Source organism: Neopsephotus bourkii, unplaced genomic scaffold, assembly GCF_033783945.1.
Source record: "Neopsephotus bourkii isolate Nb327-2 ecotype Australia unplaced genomic scaffold, CSIRO-AGI_Nbou_v1 NB_333, whole genome shotgun sequence".
In the NCBI taxonomy this organism is placed as follows: Eukaryota; Metazoa; Chordata; class Aves; order Psittaciformes; family Psittacidae; genus Neopsephotus; species Neopsephotus bourkii.
Genome location: NW_026900839.1, coordinates 1,330,854 through 1,348,449, shown reverse-complemented (window position 1 = coordinate 1,348,449; position 17,596 = coordinate 1,330,854). Strand labels below are relative to the sequence as shown.

The following is a 17,596-nucleotide window of genomic DNA, read 5'->3' as shown; positions in this document are numbered from 1 at the left end:
AAAGTTCCTTCCAGAGTGCACAAAGCAGCTGAAGTTTGTGCTCAGTTCTAGACCTCAGATTTATTCCGGATATCAAGGTTACTCTCAGTACTTCAAAACCCTAAATTGTCTCGTTTTTAAAAGGGCAAACAGATTTCAAAGCAAGCAGAGATGAAATTACAACGTCCTACCTAACCACAGCCAGATTTTGATTTCAACTACCTCATTTTTTTCCCTTTCCCCCACCTTTTTTTTATATTCTCTCTCCCCCCCCCCCCCCTTTTTAATTTAAATCTGATTTACAGACATCATTCAGTTACTGGATGCCAAAGCACTGCAGAGACAACACTGCTATTTCCATGGCAACAGCAGCTTTCCAATCAGAAAGGGATATGCAGTGTGTATCCCTGCCCATTCCAATCCCTGTGGCAGCGTTTCATGGACAAAACATGAGAGTGAAGCAGAGATTCAACACGGCCAGCTCTCCCCACTCATCCACCCATGGAGACTGGGGGGGAGCTTTCATAAAAATCAAGAAATACTTCACTGTAAGGCACTTTTGATGCGGTTCAATTCTATGCAGAACTGGGACAAGGCCGCTATTGTCTGGGTACAGCATGCTATTCTGTGTGCTTCACATTTTAATCTGTGGGGGCTGGGTGAACACAACAGTGGCAGGATTATTCTTCCTTGTTCCTTTCAACCTGGGGGTAATTTGGTTTTCTGAAAGCTGAGTGCATTTGCTAGGCAGACTTTGTCCACACTAGTGCTGACCAGGCCTCCTGAAGCCTATACTTATGATCACATTTCCCATAATTACCACAGCATCAGAGGACTTGTAAACACAAATCAAGATTTTCATTTATAATTTACTTGTAGTTCCAGACTACAATTAAACTTAAGTAATTCTAACAAGAAAGGCTGTGCATGAACGCAGCTTCTAGCCCACCACAGTTAAGTGCCCTTTTAAAGGTGCAAGTGGGTTTCAGACAGCTTCCTACAGGAACAGTAGCATACTCGATTGATTTATGAAGGAAAGCTCCCCAGGTTCACTGCTATTTAGCCTTGGACAACGGGTAACAGGTTAAAACTTAAACAAGGGAAGTTTAGATTGGATAAAAGGAAGAAGTTCTTTCCTGTGAGGGTTGTGAGGCACTGGAATGGGTTGCCCAGGGAGGTTGTGAATGCTCCATCCCTGGTGGTGCTCAAGGCCAGGTTGGACAGTGCCTTGGGTGATATGGTTTAGTGTGAGGTGTCCCTGCCCATGGCAGGGGGGTTGGAACTGGATGATCTTAAGGTCCTTTCCAACCCTAACTGTTGTATGATTCTATGATCTACAGCAATACCTACCTTCAAACGTTCAATTGCCTCTTCTCCTCCAGGTGTCGACATGATTCTTTCCTGTATACTGGACACAGATGTTATGCCCACCTGACTACTGAGAGAGCAGGAGGATGGAGATGCAGTGAGAGACCCCATGGAGGCTGTGGAAAAATTGCCAGGACGTTGATTCTCGGAGGCTAGCAAGTATCTATGTTTATTGTTCTGAAAATCTTTCAAATCTGGGAGAAAGACACACAGACAGAGGGAAGGCAGGAAGGTGGGGAACAGGAAAATCGGAAGAAGGAAGGAAGAGGAAAAAGGAAAGGAAGGAAACACCAGTGTAAGAGGAAAGCATTTAAGCAGCAACAAGTTTTGCAATTTTTAGATGGCAGTTCTGAAACAAATCTTTTAATATTAGTATCCATAATACATGGGTAACTCAGTTCAGACCCTGAGGACTACCAGTAAGGACTTCATCATAAACCATTTTGATCAAAAAAAGCTTGAAAAAAAGTAATTTACACACTCGTCAATAAAGAATCCATCCTATTCCCAACTAAACACTAAACTGAGCACCACAGAGCTCAGACCAGGAGCAGATTCAGGGATAGTCTCAACTCAGCAAAACATTCACTTCTGGACTCCTTTAATCTAAAGTCATGACTAAGTAAATGTTTGTCACAGGAGTGGTTCTGCTGCTGAACCACCCAGACCACAAAGAGCTACCCCTCCTTAAGTTCTCACAGAGGAGCATGTAAATCACCTTCAGTCCATGATGGGGAGAACAGAACACAAGTCCATAACAGCATCATGATGTTACTTCTTAACTCTCCTTATCTGAGAAATGGAAAGCTAAGACACCTGATCAGTGAAATATCTGATAAGGTTCTCGTACTTCAGAAGGTGCTTTAAAGCTTTTTGGTCTTAGTTGATATGAGAAAGGCCTTAAAAATCCTCACAACTTAGTAAGGCAGCTTTTGTAGCTTGAAAACCTGGAGGTCTGAAAGATGCCTCCTTGAAAGACTGAAAACAAGGAAAAGGTGAATGACTGATTTAACAAGTATCCAAAGGCAACTTATTTTAATCAAACTTGGTTTCTCAGCTATGCCTGTAAACCATATCCTCAGAATAACCACATACACCTCCAAAACCACCTTCTAACTTGGAAATACCAGACAACTAAACAGCCCAGTTTTAACAATTCTGATAGTTTGAAATGCTATTAAAAATCCTTTAAAATAAGTACACTTAGGAAAGAAACAGCTCAAATCAGACCTTTCAAGTTATAAACAAGGGCTTCACACTTACAAAAATGAGATGCTTGCCCAGACATTGCATAGATTTCCATGTCCTCCTACATCTCCTCTACTCTTCCCCTGAACAATTCTGCTATTGTCAGCCTTATGCCCTAGTTCACTCCACATTCAACCTGCTGTTTCAGACTCATAAAACATGACTGCATCAAGTCAGTTTGAAAACCACCATCTGCAAATACAGGAAGCAGGGGTGGGAGTTTACCAGAAGAAAAGCAGGTTAAGGAGAGGGAATGCCATCGGGATGAGGAAAGCAGGCATGACAGAGCAGGGAGGATTAAGTCTCAAGAGGCCAACAGACACATGCACCCCTGAAGATAAAGGAAGTGGCACTTGCAAAAGCTTTCAGTTGCTGTGACCATAGGGAACCAAAAACCCTCAACATCATGCACGCTCCTCCTGGAGGCTGCAGCTTTCACACGGATGACATATGCACACGCTGGAAGCAGCATCAGAATGTAAGACAAGGCCAAGATGAGTCTTTACACCACCAGTAGCTTTAACTCTAGGAAATTTCAGACAGATCTCTTCCAGTTTATACTATCTGAGTGAGGGTGAAGAAAACTGACTGAAAGAGTTTAAAAAGCCCACCAACCCCTAATTTCCATACACTTCTCCTGCAATGGAATAGGTATATTTCCCTTTTCCAGAAGCAAACAGTGGAATACAAATTAAATGCTATTTGCTGACTTTTTTAACCCTATTCAGTTAATCATCTGCAACCAAGTATTTGAGCTCAAATAAGTGACTTTCATAAGGTGTTCACGTTTTTAAAGAGACCATATAAATAAACAAATCTCCATCTCCAGGAGGAACTGATAACATCTCCTCTTGAAACAGATATATTTATATATCAATAGATGTATTTCAAACAAACCCTTCTATGTGGGAAAGAGATGCTGAAAGGCGAGAAGCTAAGTGTGCGGAAGCCTTTTCAACTAACTTCAGAGAGAGTTCAGAAAATGATTTTCCAGTTCCAATCTAAACTGCTGGCTGTCCTGAAAACAAACTAAAGAACTAGTACTCTCCTTTCTATATCCTGCCAGAAAGAAAGCAATGAACATATGTTGTATTTGAAACACTGCACTTCTGTTTGACTGTCGACTCAATCTAAGAGTGCTGGTTAAGCTAGTTTCCATGAACCGGCACTGCATTCCACAGTGAGTGTTCTGTCTGGGATTTCCCTGTGAGAAATGCTGGCATGCAAAGCTCAGTTAAAAGCTGATCCAGAGAAAGCAGGTTAAAAAGAGAACCACACAATACACACATTTGCCTCCACTTCCAGAGTATTCATCTCCCATTGGATCAACTGAAAGGAAGCAGGAGGGAAAACACAAGAAGGATCAAAATTGAAGGTTCACTAGGACACAGGAAGGGAAGAAAATACTACTTGATATTTAAAGAAACAAAATACAATTTTCAATAACACAGGTATTTTTCCAGTTTTGATTTAGAACCAAAAAACACAGATTGTACCAATCACATAACCACCTGCACTGCATTGTCTTCTGGCCCCATTCTCTTGAAAACAAGCAAACAGAAAGGTAAATACATGTTACACATCTTTAAGCCATCTGTGACTCAGCTGGGACTTCTGCTTCACAGGCAAATAAGCTCTGACAAATCAGAATCTAGTGCAACATTCCCATTTTTTTAAGTCAAAGAATCTTCTAATCCACTGGAAAACATTCTGTGCTTTTATGGGCACTTCCTTCCCTAGGAATTAAGCCATTGTTCATAATAGAGAAGAACATAACAGCCTAAATTTTGGTTTATTTGCTTTGTTTGGAATGAGGACAAGGAAAGAATTCAGGCACACAAATGTGTTCTGGTGCTTTAAGAGATTGCTGGCAAAGCAAACCAGTACAATACTGCTCTGCCAACCTAACTCAAAATCTCGCCCCAAAAGAATTCATTATTTATTCACAAGCAGCTGTTTCATAGCTGGTTATTTTGAGATGACAAATGGTTTGTCACTCAGGACATTGTCTAACAGGAATTAGTCATCGTTTTCTTTTCTGAGCAAGGAGGGCATTGAAGCCAGGTATCAACTAATAACCTTAACCCTTTAAGGAGGAAGATGCTTCCTTTCTCAGTATGAAACTAAGCTTCTATCCTCCTTTTATTGGCAGCCAGACAAAAAGCCCTCCATAACACATCAGGGCAACTCCTGAATGTGTAAGTCCTGTTACACAAAATCAGTTCCACAGTAACAGGAAATTCAATTTCCATGTTTTTCCTTGAGAGTTTGAAGGTGGCCTCTCTACAGACAATCCTAGGGTTGACTGTTTAAAGACAGAATATGCTACTATTCCTAAAACCCTGTTCAAATTTAATATCAGCACCTACATTTAACTCCCTTGTTTTAAACCTCTTTGTCTCACAGGCCGAGCCCTCCCTCCTCTGTAAGACAGACTGACCTCAAGATGGTAGGGTCTGTTTAATCCACTTACTGTCAATAATATCTCCCAGCCCTTGGGCACGCAGGAGATCCTTAAGCCTTGTCACCTCCTCCTTCAGCTCACGCACCAGCTTGGCATTGGGATCTTCATTGATAACAGCATTGCATTTAATCTGTTTTGCACGATCTGCGTATCTGCAACCAGACCAAACCAGTGAAACCTTACAATGAGAATGTAAGCGCTTATATGCAATGCAGGTATGCAGCAATAGAGAAGATATTTAGCTGCAGCTGTATGTCAGAAAAGAATCCTGGGTTATATTAAGCCATGCATTTGAATTCATATTTAATACAGGGTATTGCTCCAAAAGTCCTACTCAAAACAGATTAACAGTATGTACAACAGACAATACAATCTTCTTTCTCTCTGTCTTTACTCAGTGCTTTGAATCCGCAGCTTGACCAGTGTGCTTAATTTTAGGGACCACACTGGAAAAGAACACACAAACACAAGAAGATGAGTTTGATTTTTCAAGTTAAGGATAGGCAATAAATGCCTAGGCTCCCTGTTCACATCAAATAGATCAGTTTTCCTCTTTCAGAGTAATTGAGTTTTTGTATTGAGTCATCTTCCCTACAGATAGATGTTCTTGAAGCATAATAACCCAAAAGTCTGAGGATAGAATGTGGCTATTAGAGCTAACAGCTACTTGTATCCATCTCAGGTAAAAAGAAAGTACCTTAAAGTGCTCAAAGTTTCATCATAGTTTATGTCTGCTGGACTCAAAGCAGCAACCATTGCAGTTCTGGAGTTACCACCTACAACAAACAGGTAAGATCTCAGGTGAAACTACAGTATTCATCAACAGTATTTTCAATAAATTATAGAATCCAACTACATTCTACATTCTAAGGAACATATCAAAAATCATAGCAAAGAGCTGTAACTTTAACCAAAGGTAGAACTATACGACTGAGATTTGAATAGGCAAATTATTTAACTTCATACTTGATACAAATATAAATGAGTTAAAAGCAGTCAGAACATGGAATGAGAATTTTTTTCCCTACTGGCACAAGAAATCAGCCATACCTAGATTTTCTCGAAGAAGCCATGTTAGCACAGAATCCCTGTACGGTATAAAGTCTGTCTTCTTCTTTTTTTTACTCTACAAAGAACAGAACACATTACTGAAAAAACAGACATCAAAAGGAAAATTAAAGACACAAAAAAATCATAGAGCAGATATTAAAAGAAAAGTGACAGCATCCACATAAGCTATCTAAACAGAGGGATGGCCCATCCTCAGTTGTACAAGTGATTATGAGACAACATGCAACATATTCAGACATCTAACATGATGATAGCAGTCCAGAGAATTCCCTTGACGCACTACCCTCAGAAGGTTTGTCTGTGCATGAAGGATATCTTCCTGACATTTAAGTTGTGTGTTTTAACACCATTTCAAGACAAATTTGTCAGTAAATTGTTCATTTGTCCTTTGCTAGAAAAGTTACAGCTTCCAAGAGCAGTCAAAAGTCTGTTACAGGAGACTGCACAGTTACAGAGATACAGGTGCACAAGGCATATGACCTAAGCGTATCTACTTAGATACCCCAGTACTTGATCCCAAAATCACTAGTGGCAGATTAGAACTTCCACACAAGAGAAGAGCGCTTTCTCAGCACTTTTGGCAGACTTCCCCAGCTTCTCTATTCGATCTAAATGAAACAATGAGTAACTCCAAAAGCTCTATAACAGAATGTGAGGCTTGGGTCATTTGTTTAGTTACACAAATAGTTAACAGCCAAGCGTCTTGCTTTAAGAGATGCAACAAGTTTAATTCTACCCAACATTCAACACAGGGTATGGCTTTGCAATAAAAGGCCTGATTATCATTTGTGTGAAACTCCTCTTAACGCTCAAGAGGTGCTTAAAATGTGTTAGTCTTACAATAGTTCTACTGTCCCTTACCAAAGGTGAGTAACCTTACAATGGATGAGTAAAATTACAAAGGGCTCTTAAGCAGCAGATGCTAAAGCTGAAAACTAGAACTGACTCGTCGCCTACAATCCATCATATGGGGTGAAGAAAAAAGCATGGAGAGAAGAATTATGAAAGCAAAGATGAAGTTACCCATATGAGAAATAAATATTCCCACGGTAAATCACCAAATCAGGAGCAGGAACACAATAAAAGAATATTCCTAAATACATACTTAAATGTGCACTTTTCATTACTTTATCCCCAACCTTAGAACATTTTTAAATTATACTACTGATAATTCTCAGGCTTTATGATTGTAATTTAGCGTCACAGGAATTTCTCAAGGATCTGACATAAAAGATCCCTGCTTTTTGATTCCTAAACTGAAGAGAATAAAATCTTACACTCAGGCAAAACAAGACAATATCCACTACTACTCAGACCATCATACCTTGCTGGTGCAGTTATCCTAAGTTGAAAGCATTAAAGAAAGAGGAAAAAAATACAAGATGAGCTTCTTAACAGAGGTTTATACAGAATTGCCATGTTAGCTTGGATAGTGTTTGCTTTTCTTGAGAAGCCCAATGAATGAGAAGAGTTTTCATAACAAAAAGACAAATCTAAAAAGCACTTAAGTACACTCAACCTGCTCAAGCTGTTGAGAACTCACTTTGAAAAGAAACAGCAGTTTAGGCTTTTTAAATAGCAGTTGACTATAAAAAAAGATAAAGTAGTCTTCTGAACGTGCAACAGTGTGTTCAACATATGCTCACTCAACTCAACACATTATTAAGTCTTGCCATTGAAAAAAAGCCAGTGATAATCAACTGTATTGCTAAAATGTTTAATAACAAACCTGCAGTTAGTTTTCTAAACTTATTCTTTCAAATAAACTGCTCTACAGAACTAAAAGCTTGTTACTTGAACATGTCTTCTACGTAAACAATAGCTTCTTTTGCAAGGCTTCCTCACAGCTAAATAAACCAATGCTTCAACCTATCAACAAAGTTCCTACCAGCCTGCATGACATTCACAGAATACTACCAACACTATTCATCTACCAAAATACACACAGCTAATTTGGCTCAGAATGCTAAGCCAAGAACATGAATGATTCTGCTGCGCACAGTTTTTACTGTCTCAGTTTTACAAGGTTTGAATAGGTTGTTGCAGGTCACTAAATGCTGTACTTACCACTTCAGCCAGTGCTGAAATAACTTTGCCCAGAGTTGTGAGAGACTTGTTTATATTTGCTCCTTCCTGGGGAAAGAAAATCCAGTATTATATAGTAATTAGAATTGTTCAGCCATGAACCTCTGTAGACTAAACAAGCCAAATCAAACCCAGGATCAGAGAGGAGAAAAAACCTTCAGTTTTGCAACAATTATTTCCATACTTATAATAGCAATTGTTTCTTCATTATTTGTCAAGTGAAGAGCCCACATGAAGCTTGTGCAGCCACTTCCCTTTCTTCCCCCCAACACTGATGGTCCAATACCTTTAATCGGGTTCCTTTGGCACCAGTTGAATCAGCTCGCTCACTCCCAGCTAGATCCACAAGGCTGATCTTGCTGACCTGAGGAGAGAAAGCACATCAATGATGAGAATTAGCTCTTGGTGAGCTAAAGAACAAAACTTCAAAGAATTCTATAGCATGAGAATAACTCTATTGTCTAAAGAAACCACTGCAGTGTACTTAAAACTACAGTCAAAGTTTTCACAAGCTATTGGCTTGATGCTGTTATCTTATGGTGTCTGGGATTATATTCTAGTTTACGTATCAGTATACTCCTCTACCTATAAAGAGAGAATGAAGTCTTGCATGAACAGAGTAGAACAGAAGCCAAAATTACTGGTGACAGCACAAGAATCTCGTAAGAGGAGAAACTTCATGTTTCATCCTGACCCTAAAGACATCAACAACAATGCACTGGCCTATCTAAACTGACCGCATGTCAGTTAATGATAGTTTTACAGGACATGGTATCTTCAATACATCATTTTTTTCAGATCTGTCCACAATAGTCAGTTGAGAAACATGAACATTACCTGTATTACAGCTACTTCAGCATGCAGCTTCTATTTCACAGTAACAGAAAGCAGAAAAAACTATCCCATGCTAAACGGCGCGCCTCCTTTTAACATGCAAATTCCAATAAGTGCCTAAGTCTCACTCATTCCAATTCCTGTGCCCACAGAAAAGAACTAAGGAGGCAAAGATTGCACTGAGAAGCAAAACCACAGAAAGTTTTTAGAAGAAGACTGGAAAATATTAACTTCCTTTATTTCCTATATCCCTCCCCATAGAATCTAGTCCTTAAGGCCATATTTCCCTACATCTCTCATCCTGCACATATTCTCCATTTATATGTTTTTAGAATTAACATTCAAACAAAAACGCCATAAGAAATAAAAAGACCCTGTCAAGACACACAGCCTTAAACAGAACGCCAGAATACCCAACTAATTCTCATTTTATCATCATACTGCCAATAAGTCACTGCAAGGAAGATTTCTGAAAAACAATCAGAAAGCCACTTATTTGTAACATACCTTCTCTGTGGAAAGATTAGTTTCTGTGTCATGTTTCTTCTGAGTAAAGACAATTGTGAACACAGCGTGAGAGCGGCTGCTGGTTTCATTCATGTTGGTAGCTGCCACAGTCCTAAAATATGAACAGATATAGACATGTTTAGGAAACTGTAGCCTCTGTGACCTAAGTACAACTATCTGCAGGGCTGAAAGCAGCTGGGGAGGAATGAGACCAAGAGGCTGTATAGTTTATGTTCTGCCCTGGTAACCAAGACAAAGCCACCTCAAATGTTACTAACAAACCCTGTGATTTTTCATTCCTGAATTACTCCCTTCTTCATCACAGCTTAAAGAGAGCTTCCTCAATCTGTGTACTCAGTAATCTACTTTACACTCAAGCACCCAAGAAAACACAAGCAGCATTACATCAATCTTTCCCACACACTGTTAAATGGAGCCTACAGCTGTCATGAAAACAACTACTAATGAACCAGAACTGAAAGCTAAAATGGCAACTTAAGCCCTGGCCACTTGACCGAATGAAAGAGGAGACTGCTTTCACATGTGTATTTATACCAATATAGTGATAGAGTACACAACAAAGGCAGAACTAAAAGCCAGTATAATTATCTACATACCTCATCTCAACCCATTACAAGCTTTAAATATCTATACAGTGATATGCAGTGCTGTTTCCCCACACAAATCAATTTCAGCCTTTTAACAGCATTGATCAGTGCACATTCCAGCAGTACTCCTCAGCTTGAGGAGTATAACAGTCTTCCTGAGTTTCTTCCAGAAGTGTCAATGCATCACAGAATATATTTTAGATTTGCTGCTATATGCCATATATCCCCACAACAGAGATAAAAATATACAGTGTGCTATCATCACTAACCTGGCTTTGTTCCCAGCATCCATGAGGTCAGCAATGTCTGTGTAAGACGTGACTGCTAACTTGGACAGATCTTCCACATATGGTCCAAGCAGAGGATGTTCTCGCACCCGCAAATTGCCTTTGTTCTTCGGGTTCAACAAGTCTCTGACTCTCTCACAGTAAATCTCCATGTAACTCACCTGAAAACAGGAATTTGCATGGACAATTTAGTGTTTCCTAAGGCTTCTTCTGCAAGCAGCCCTGCAGCACTTCGGAGCGCCACTGGTAGAAACTCCCCCAGTCCATTACAGGAATGCTGTAGGTGAGTGTCTCAGTTCATTTAACAGATTGAGACAATGGCAGAAGGGAAGAAGAGCCACTAGTCTCATGCCTCAGATCTCCAGCACAAGCTGCAGGACTCACATTCATGTACAGATCCCTCAACCATTTCAAAAAGCACTGGTGTTTAATTAAAAATTATACACTTGAGTTCACAATCATCTTAACAGCTTTAATATGACACAGCAGCAAAACTGTCTTTGTAAAGAGGCAAACAAGACAGATGGTAGGAGGAATCTGCTTACAAGGAATCTCTCTTATGAGCCTCCAAAGCAAATTTAAGAAGGGAAAAAGAACTAATTTCTCTATATGCAGAAGCAACTTTTGACTCTAAGCTATCCCCATGTCCTGCTGTATTCTTGAGTCATCAGTATAATCATTCAAACTATGGTAATCTGGAATCTGCACCCTTTGAAATAAATTATAAAGCTTCCTCAATTCTTTAATTTCTATTTTTCTCATGGCAATAGGCTTATCCCAGTTCAACAGGTACTTGGTAGCTGCAGCAGTGAAGATATTAAATACTGAAAGAGACAGGAAGTTATTTACTTTCCTTCTGTAGAAAGATTACAGATGCAAACTCAATCTCTAAATTTAGGGATTTAGAGATTGAAGAACTCGTTCTGTATAAGTGCGGATAAATGAATTCTATACCCAACACAGATCAAAACACACTATTTATACATTTCCACCACTATTCCTGACTCCCTTTTCTGCTTATTTGTCAGATGTTTGTTCTTTTGGATTTCCATTATAAGAGACTATTTCTCTCTCTCACATACACAAACCTATTCTTAGAGACATAATCAGAACAAGAAATAAGTACGAAACAGAAAAAACATCAGGAAAATGTGGGAATTCTCATACACAAATCCTAAGCATGATACTCCTATGGTATTCAAGCATTAAGTCATCAAATATTAATAAAATACAATTAAACAAAGTGTTAAAATGGACAGATTCAGGGCCACAGAACTAGTAATTTTCCAGTTCTGTAATTTAGGAGCAGCAGTGATTGGCGTTCACATTTCTTAATAATAATCACATTTGAATTCTACCAGCTTTTTGTTCTTCCTTTCTTCATAGCCTGCAACATATTTGCATGTCAAGCCATTAACACTGATTGGGGGGGGGAGGGAACCCAGTAAAAGTCAGGAAATAGTCTTTCTATGAAGTGGCGCTTTTATTTTTGTCTTCAAGTGGTGCAAGGAGACAAAACCGCTTTCTAAATACAACCCAATCCAAGTAAGGATAATTATTAAGAAAAATTAAGTACTGACAAACTTCTTATCTATGCACAGCTTAAACAATTTTTCTCTGTAAACCAACCCTACTAACAGATGGCAGGTAAGACTGAGCTATGCAGACAAGTCCTGTAGGGAAACAGGGTATAAATTATGACTGTAACCATTGGCAAGGAAATAAATAGTCCCAGACAGGTTTTAACTACATTTGCCTCAAACATGAAACAGAAAAGACACAAAGCTTAAAATAAGATGAAATTAAAAAACCCACAGCATCTTAATCCAACATCAGTAATGCAGCACCCATGCTCAGCTTGATGTCCAGCAGACAGATACTCTCTGATCCCTCACCATACTCACCTCTACAGAATATGACATTTCCTCATTGCTGTTGTCATTGATTTTCTCAAACAGTTCTTCACACAGCTGGAAAGAGATTAAACCTGAGTCAGAAATTAGTCACACCTGAATGGTAACAAGTAACTACTATGACATGTCATTAAATTGGCTTTAGATTGAAGGCAGAGGAAGAGAAAAAACTTGTTACAGCAACCACGTACAGCTTCCCAAGTCTACATCACTATCATTCAACCTTATTTTATACAGTAGCTCAACAACTGTTTTAGGTTTAACCAACGCTGCTATTCTGTACTATAAAACAGAAAAAGCCTGTAACAACTGAAATGGGAAGCACTAATTTTAGAAAGGAATTATTGAAATCCTTAATCCACTCCTAGTCTCATAAAAACAGGTCTGTTTATTCAGTGTGCTGAGGTTCCAGGATTCAGACTTAAATCAACAGGCAGAAATTACTTCAAAATTTGTCAACATTATCTTCATATGAAGGATGCTTTAACTATAAGCAGTCTAGTGCTTCAAGACTACTTGTCTACAAGTAACTGAAATGAAACACCTAAAATTGTGGTAAAGGAAGAAAAGACGAACAGTGGGCAAGCCACGGATATCCATTTGTAGATTGTAAAGCATGGGTACAAAGAGGAGTAGGAGTAGAAAGAGGTTTCTGGAACACATATCTACAAGCCAATGTATGAAAAATAGATTATGAAGAATACAGGCAATTTGGAAAGTACAGACTCTGAAGTATTCAGTCAACACATGGCTGAAGTATCGAAGCTCCACACTAGGGACTGGCAGACAGGGAATTTTTGTCAACACCTAAGAATTTAATGTCAACAACCTATATTACTTCCACCGTGACTGTGCTGTACCTTCTGTGTATGTGAGAATAGATTCAATAAGGTCTCCCTCAACAGGCAGTTCATTTTGTACCTTTATGGGAGAGCTTCCCAGTGAAGTTGGAGGAAAACTATTTTGGTTTAAAACTATAGTAGATAACAGGAGCATTATTCAATCCACAGGAGGCATTATTAAGTTAGGGGATTTTTAGGACAATATTTAGTTTGTATCTATTTGAAGTTTTATAAAAACAAATAGGAATACCAAGATTACAACAAAACATTTTAGCATGAAGCTGCTGTCACAGATTTTCAGCTCATTTCACCTGTTACGCTGTACATAAAGACACTGCTTAATAAAATCAAAATGGTTAGATGCAAGAATTCCGTCCTTCACCACATTACCTCTTCCAATGTTATTTTAAGCTAATAATCAGAACACTTGCAACCTATTTCACAACGTATGCTCATGCTATTAACAGAGAACAACGCTCTGTGTCCTCTATTTCACACCTGTGGCGTGGGGCCAATGTCTCCTGCAAACCTGCAGCAGAATGAGGACTCAAGCTGTTCGGCATGTTTGTTTATCAAAACTGAAACACACCCTCAGGTTTCTATTTTGGGAATGGAGGAAAACACTATCTTCCAATGAACCTGCTTCACTGTCAGCACCTATACGCTGAGGAAGGCCTGAACAAGTGCCACACAACCAACAGTTATAGGATACTATATTATAAAGTATTTCTTGTGGGGGATCTCAAAACGTTTTCATACATTTTTCTTACCAAGATGCATTACTCAGTTTTTAGCTTTGGAAAGCTCATTTCTACAAAATGTTCCTGGCATGATGATCAGTAATGCTACCTTTTGAATTCCTGCTGCATACAAAGCATTAAGTGCTGTCCCAGCTGAAGTCAGAGAAGAAACCCAGTGAACCAGACATCTTGATTTGCTAGTTTGCTGGCAAAGTGGAGAAATTGGATGGATATAAAATATACAGAGTGTATAGTACAAGTTTATAAAGTAACAGAGAGGAAAATGACTTATAATGCTTTTTCCCAAGTAGATCTCTTTCACTTCAGAATTAAGCTGTTGTTCTCTGTTAACTGTTATTGCAATATAAGAACGGTGCACCAGCAAGCATGTGCCTGAACACACTATAAAGCCAAATCTCCTTTCTGGGTTCTGTTTTACCTGGGGGATTATGCCTGCTTGGCTCTCCTCCTGCTTGCCCATCATTGTGTAAGATTTCCCAGCTCCAGTCTGTCCATAGGCAAAAATGCATACATTGTAGCCCTCGAAGGCATGCAGCAACATCTCCTTCCCAATATCATTGTATACACGGCTCTGAGATGCAAAGCAGGGATCTTCGGGCTGGAAAGACATGAAATCAGCATAAACACAGTCTTATCCTATCATTCAAGTAACACTTCAAAAAGCAACTGGGTTTTGTTTCCTACTTTTTTTCCTTTGTGGGTCAATCCCTTAGGAAGAAGCAAATGTACACAAATGTGCACATTTCTGCACACAGCTTTTTCCCAAGGCAGTACCAGCTGGAGAAGGCCGACAATGCAGGAGCACTCCATCAATGCTGAGGAAACAATCTGCACAAAGAAACCAACCTCTTGTTTTGTGAGCATTGTTGACACTATTGGAAAAGTTTCGAGCAAGATCACTGACAAATGAGATTCAGGGTGCCTGGGAGGAGGGAGTCAGAGGGAGAAAACCAAAAGTAGAGTTCAGAGAGTCAATACACATGAATAAAGGACTGGGAGCTACAGAAAAAACCCACAGCGGCTGGTCCTGACAAGGGCTCTGAAGGGTAGCAGAAGGAAAAGAGAAGAAAGTTGCTTGGGTTTGTTTGGTTGTTGGGCTTTTTCAGATTGAGTGTAAAGAAACCATTAAAATGACTAAGGTTTTCTTGCAGCTGCCTGATCCCACCGTCTAATCCAAGGCACTTTTCTATTTACAACCTCACTGGTGTCTACAGAATCCTTAAGTATGTCAAACACATTATTTCACATTAGCAAGTAGGTGAACCAGAGAAGGCCAACGCATTAGAACACTCTTTTGTGGCTAAACTCAACAATAAAACTGAAACATAGCATTAAAAAGAATCTATTTTAAAGCAACTTAGCCCAGTGATAAATGAAATCTCTACTGCAGATGCATTCAGTGAGAGAAATCTGTATCAGGACAAAGCAAGTTATCACATTCAAACACTCGACTGAAAAGTTTGTTATGTTTTGAAAAGAGGCAATGAAAAGAAATCACAAGTTAAAGATGTCAATAAGAACACACTTGCCAGATCTTAAGGCAAATACAGAACTGGTTAAAGCAAAGCTTCATGAATGATAAAAATGAATTCTCTATTTTTTAAGTAGTGTGTTTCAGGCACGGTATTGATCAGACACCAATATCCAGTCACTAGAGGAAACCCAATGTGCAGCTCCAGGCATGGTTCCAGACACAAAACACTGACAGAAAGCTGCATTCAATGTCTATGCCCATTTTTCTCATGTCTTGATGATTTAGGAAAGCCCTTGATAAATATACGTGAAAAAAATTACCATACTAATGATTATCTACACAGATGTTTTATGCTGCATGAACCAGAAGAGAGATAACATAATACTGAAACTTGATTTTGTAGGACTATGTCACTATATTGTGACTACATTGTTCTTAATCCAGCATTCGCTCTCTTCCTGAAATGCTGGGTTTTACTACTACTTTTCCTGAAATCAGGACAAATTTAGCTGTGCCAACATTCTAATGCTGGGATAAAGATTTTATCAGACCACTTTTCTTTGATGCTGCTTATATGCTAATTTTCAGGAATTAAGTTTATGATGTTCTAACTGATCCTGTAATCTACTTGCATGGCTGCTCTGGAAGATTCAGCAGAAGAACTGCACAAATCCAAGTTTTTCATCATGAAAACAATCTTGTTGGCCACTGATCTGCTTAGAAATATTAAGTCTTATTTGCAGCACCCATGTTACTAAAATTAGAGAAATTAATTATCCCTTCTTTTCTATATCTTTTGAGAAAATAAGGCAGGGGAGGGGTAGATGGCAGAACAACACAGTTCTGCTGTAGAACAATTGCTGGAAGTCAGCGAGACCTCAGCACCAATTCACAAGAGGGTGGGGCAGAGGAGCTGGATGAGGGTTCATTGCTTTTGCAGCTATCAAAACACGGATCACTACTCTTGCCTTTTCCAGACATGTCAAAGGAATCCAGACCACATCTCACCTTGAGCTGTAACAACTCAAGCAACTTTCACTTGTCTAAGGGCAAAACTGAACTGACTGGTTCACACACATCCTTCAAGAACAGAACATTCTTGGGGAATACCTGCAGTAACCTTTCCAATATTTACAACTTGTGGAACTTCAGGAGTGCAGCTTTCTGCTCTCCCCCAAACAGGACAAGCTCACATACAACAACAAGCTTTTAACCTGAATGAGGATGAGACAATGCAGAAACATCTGACAGGGATAGCATGATCAGGGGAAAATACAGTTATATCAAGGCAGTCAACAACCCACACCCCACCCGACCCCCAAAAACAGAACAACACCCCCCCATGTTTTCTTGTCAAAGAACTTACCGATGTGTGGGACCAATAAGAGTAGTCAAAGCTGAAGGACTTTGGTGCTTCCTTAGGATTCTTTGGATTTATAATACCTACACAAAACAAAACGCAAGCTTTTAGCTAAGCTGACATTTAGGATCATGATTAATGAGCCTGCTGAGCCTTAACTTGATCTGCAGATCTGAAGTATTCACAGAATTGCCACATTTAAAATAAGTCAAGGGGGAAAAATAAAATCCTAGAAGGAATGGTGCTGACTTTTTACATGGGCCTGTAGGGATAGGACAAGCAAAAATAGTTCTAAACTGACAAAGGGGAGATTTAGATTAGGTATTAAGAAGAAATTATTCCCTGTGAGGGTACCCAGAGAAGCTGTGGCTACCCCATCCCTGGCAGTGTTCAAGGCCAGGCTGGACAGGGCTTGCAGCAACCTGCTCTAGTGGAAGGTGTCCCTTCCCGTGGAAGCGGTTGGAACTCGATGAGCTTTAAGGTCCCTTCTAACCCAAACCATTCCACAAGCATTCACAGCAGCACAACTCAAGTCTATGATGAAATACATGTTAAACAGTACACGAGCTCACTGCAGAATTGTTTTCTTGAAGAAGCTCAGTATTTTCAGGGCGTGGAAGAAGACATGAAAAAGTTGCATCTACAGACATTTCAGGGATTATGTGCATAGTTTACTTCAATGTTCTTTTATATGTACAAAGCCTACAGGCTGATTGTTAACAGGACTGATATTAATTGAACCAACTGTATTACTCATAAATGTTCTTGCTGTATATAGCCACTTAATCCCACAAA

General features: G+C 39.4%; 1 protein-coding gene across 10 annotated transcripts in view; it reads right to left on the bottom strand.

Moving 5' to 3' along the window:
- KIF1B (kinesin family member 1B) overlaps nt 1-17,596 on the bottom strand; it is a 93,429-nt gene that overhangs the window by 54,550 nt on the left and 21,283 nt on the right. For 3 of the 10 annotated variants that reach the window (XM_061347969.1, XM_061347965.1, XM_061347968.1), the window contains exons 3-13: nt 16,808-16,884; nt 14,386-14,565; nt 12,356-12,421; nt 10,434-10,612; nt 9,557-9,668; nt 8,502-8,579; nt 8,198-8,263; nt 6,110-6,185; nt 5,757-5,835; nt 5,069-5,211; nt 1,330-1,463 (exon numbers count right to left, since the gene is read on the bottom strand). In XM_061347969.1, coding sequence (XP_061203953.1) covers nt 1,330-1,463; nt 5,069-5,211; nt 5,757-5,835; nt 6,110-6,185; nt 8,198-8,263; nt 8,502-8,579; nt 9,557-9,668; nt 10,434-10,612; nt 12,356-12,421; nt 14,386-14,565; nt 16,808-16,884 — 1,190 coding nt within the window. Of the gene's footprint in view, nt 1-1,329; nt 1,542-3,882; nt 3,925-5,068; nt 5,212-5,756; nt 5,836-6,109; nt 6,186-7,454; nt 7,473-8,197; nt 8,264-8,501; nt 8,580-9,556; nt 9,669-10,433; nt 10,613-12,355; nt 12,422-14,385; nt 14,566-16,807; nt 16,885-17,596 lie in introns of all 10 variants that reach the window. The other 7 variants (XM_061347959.1, XM_061347966.1, XM_061347963.1 and 4 more) reach the window with 5 other exon arrangements.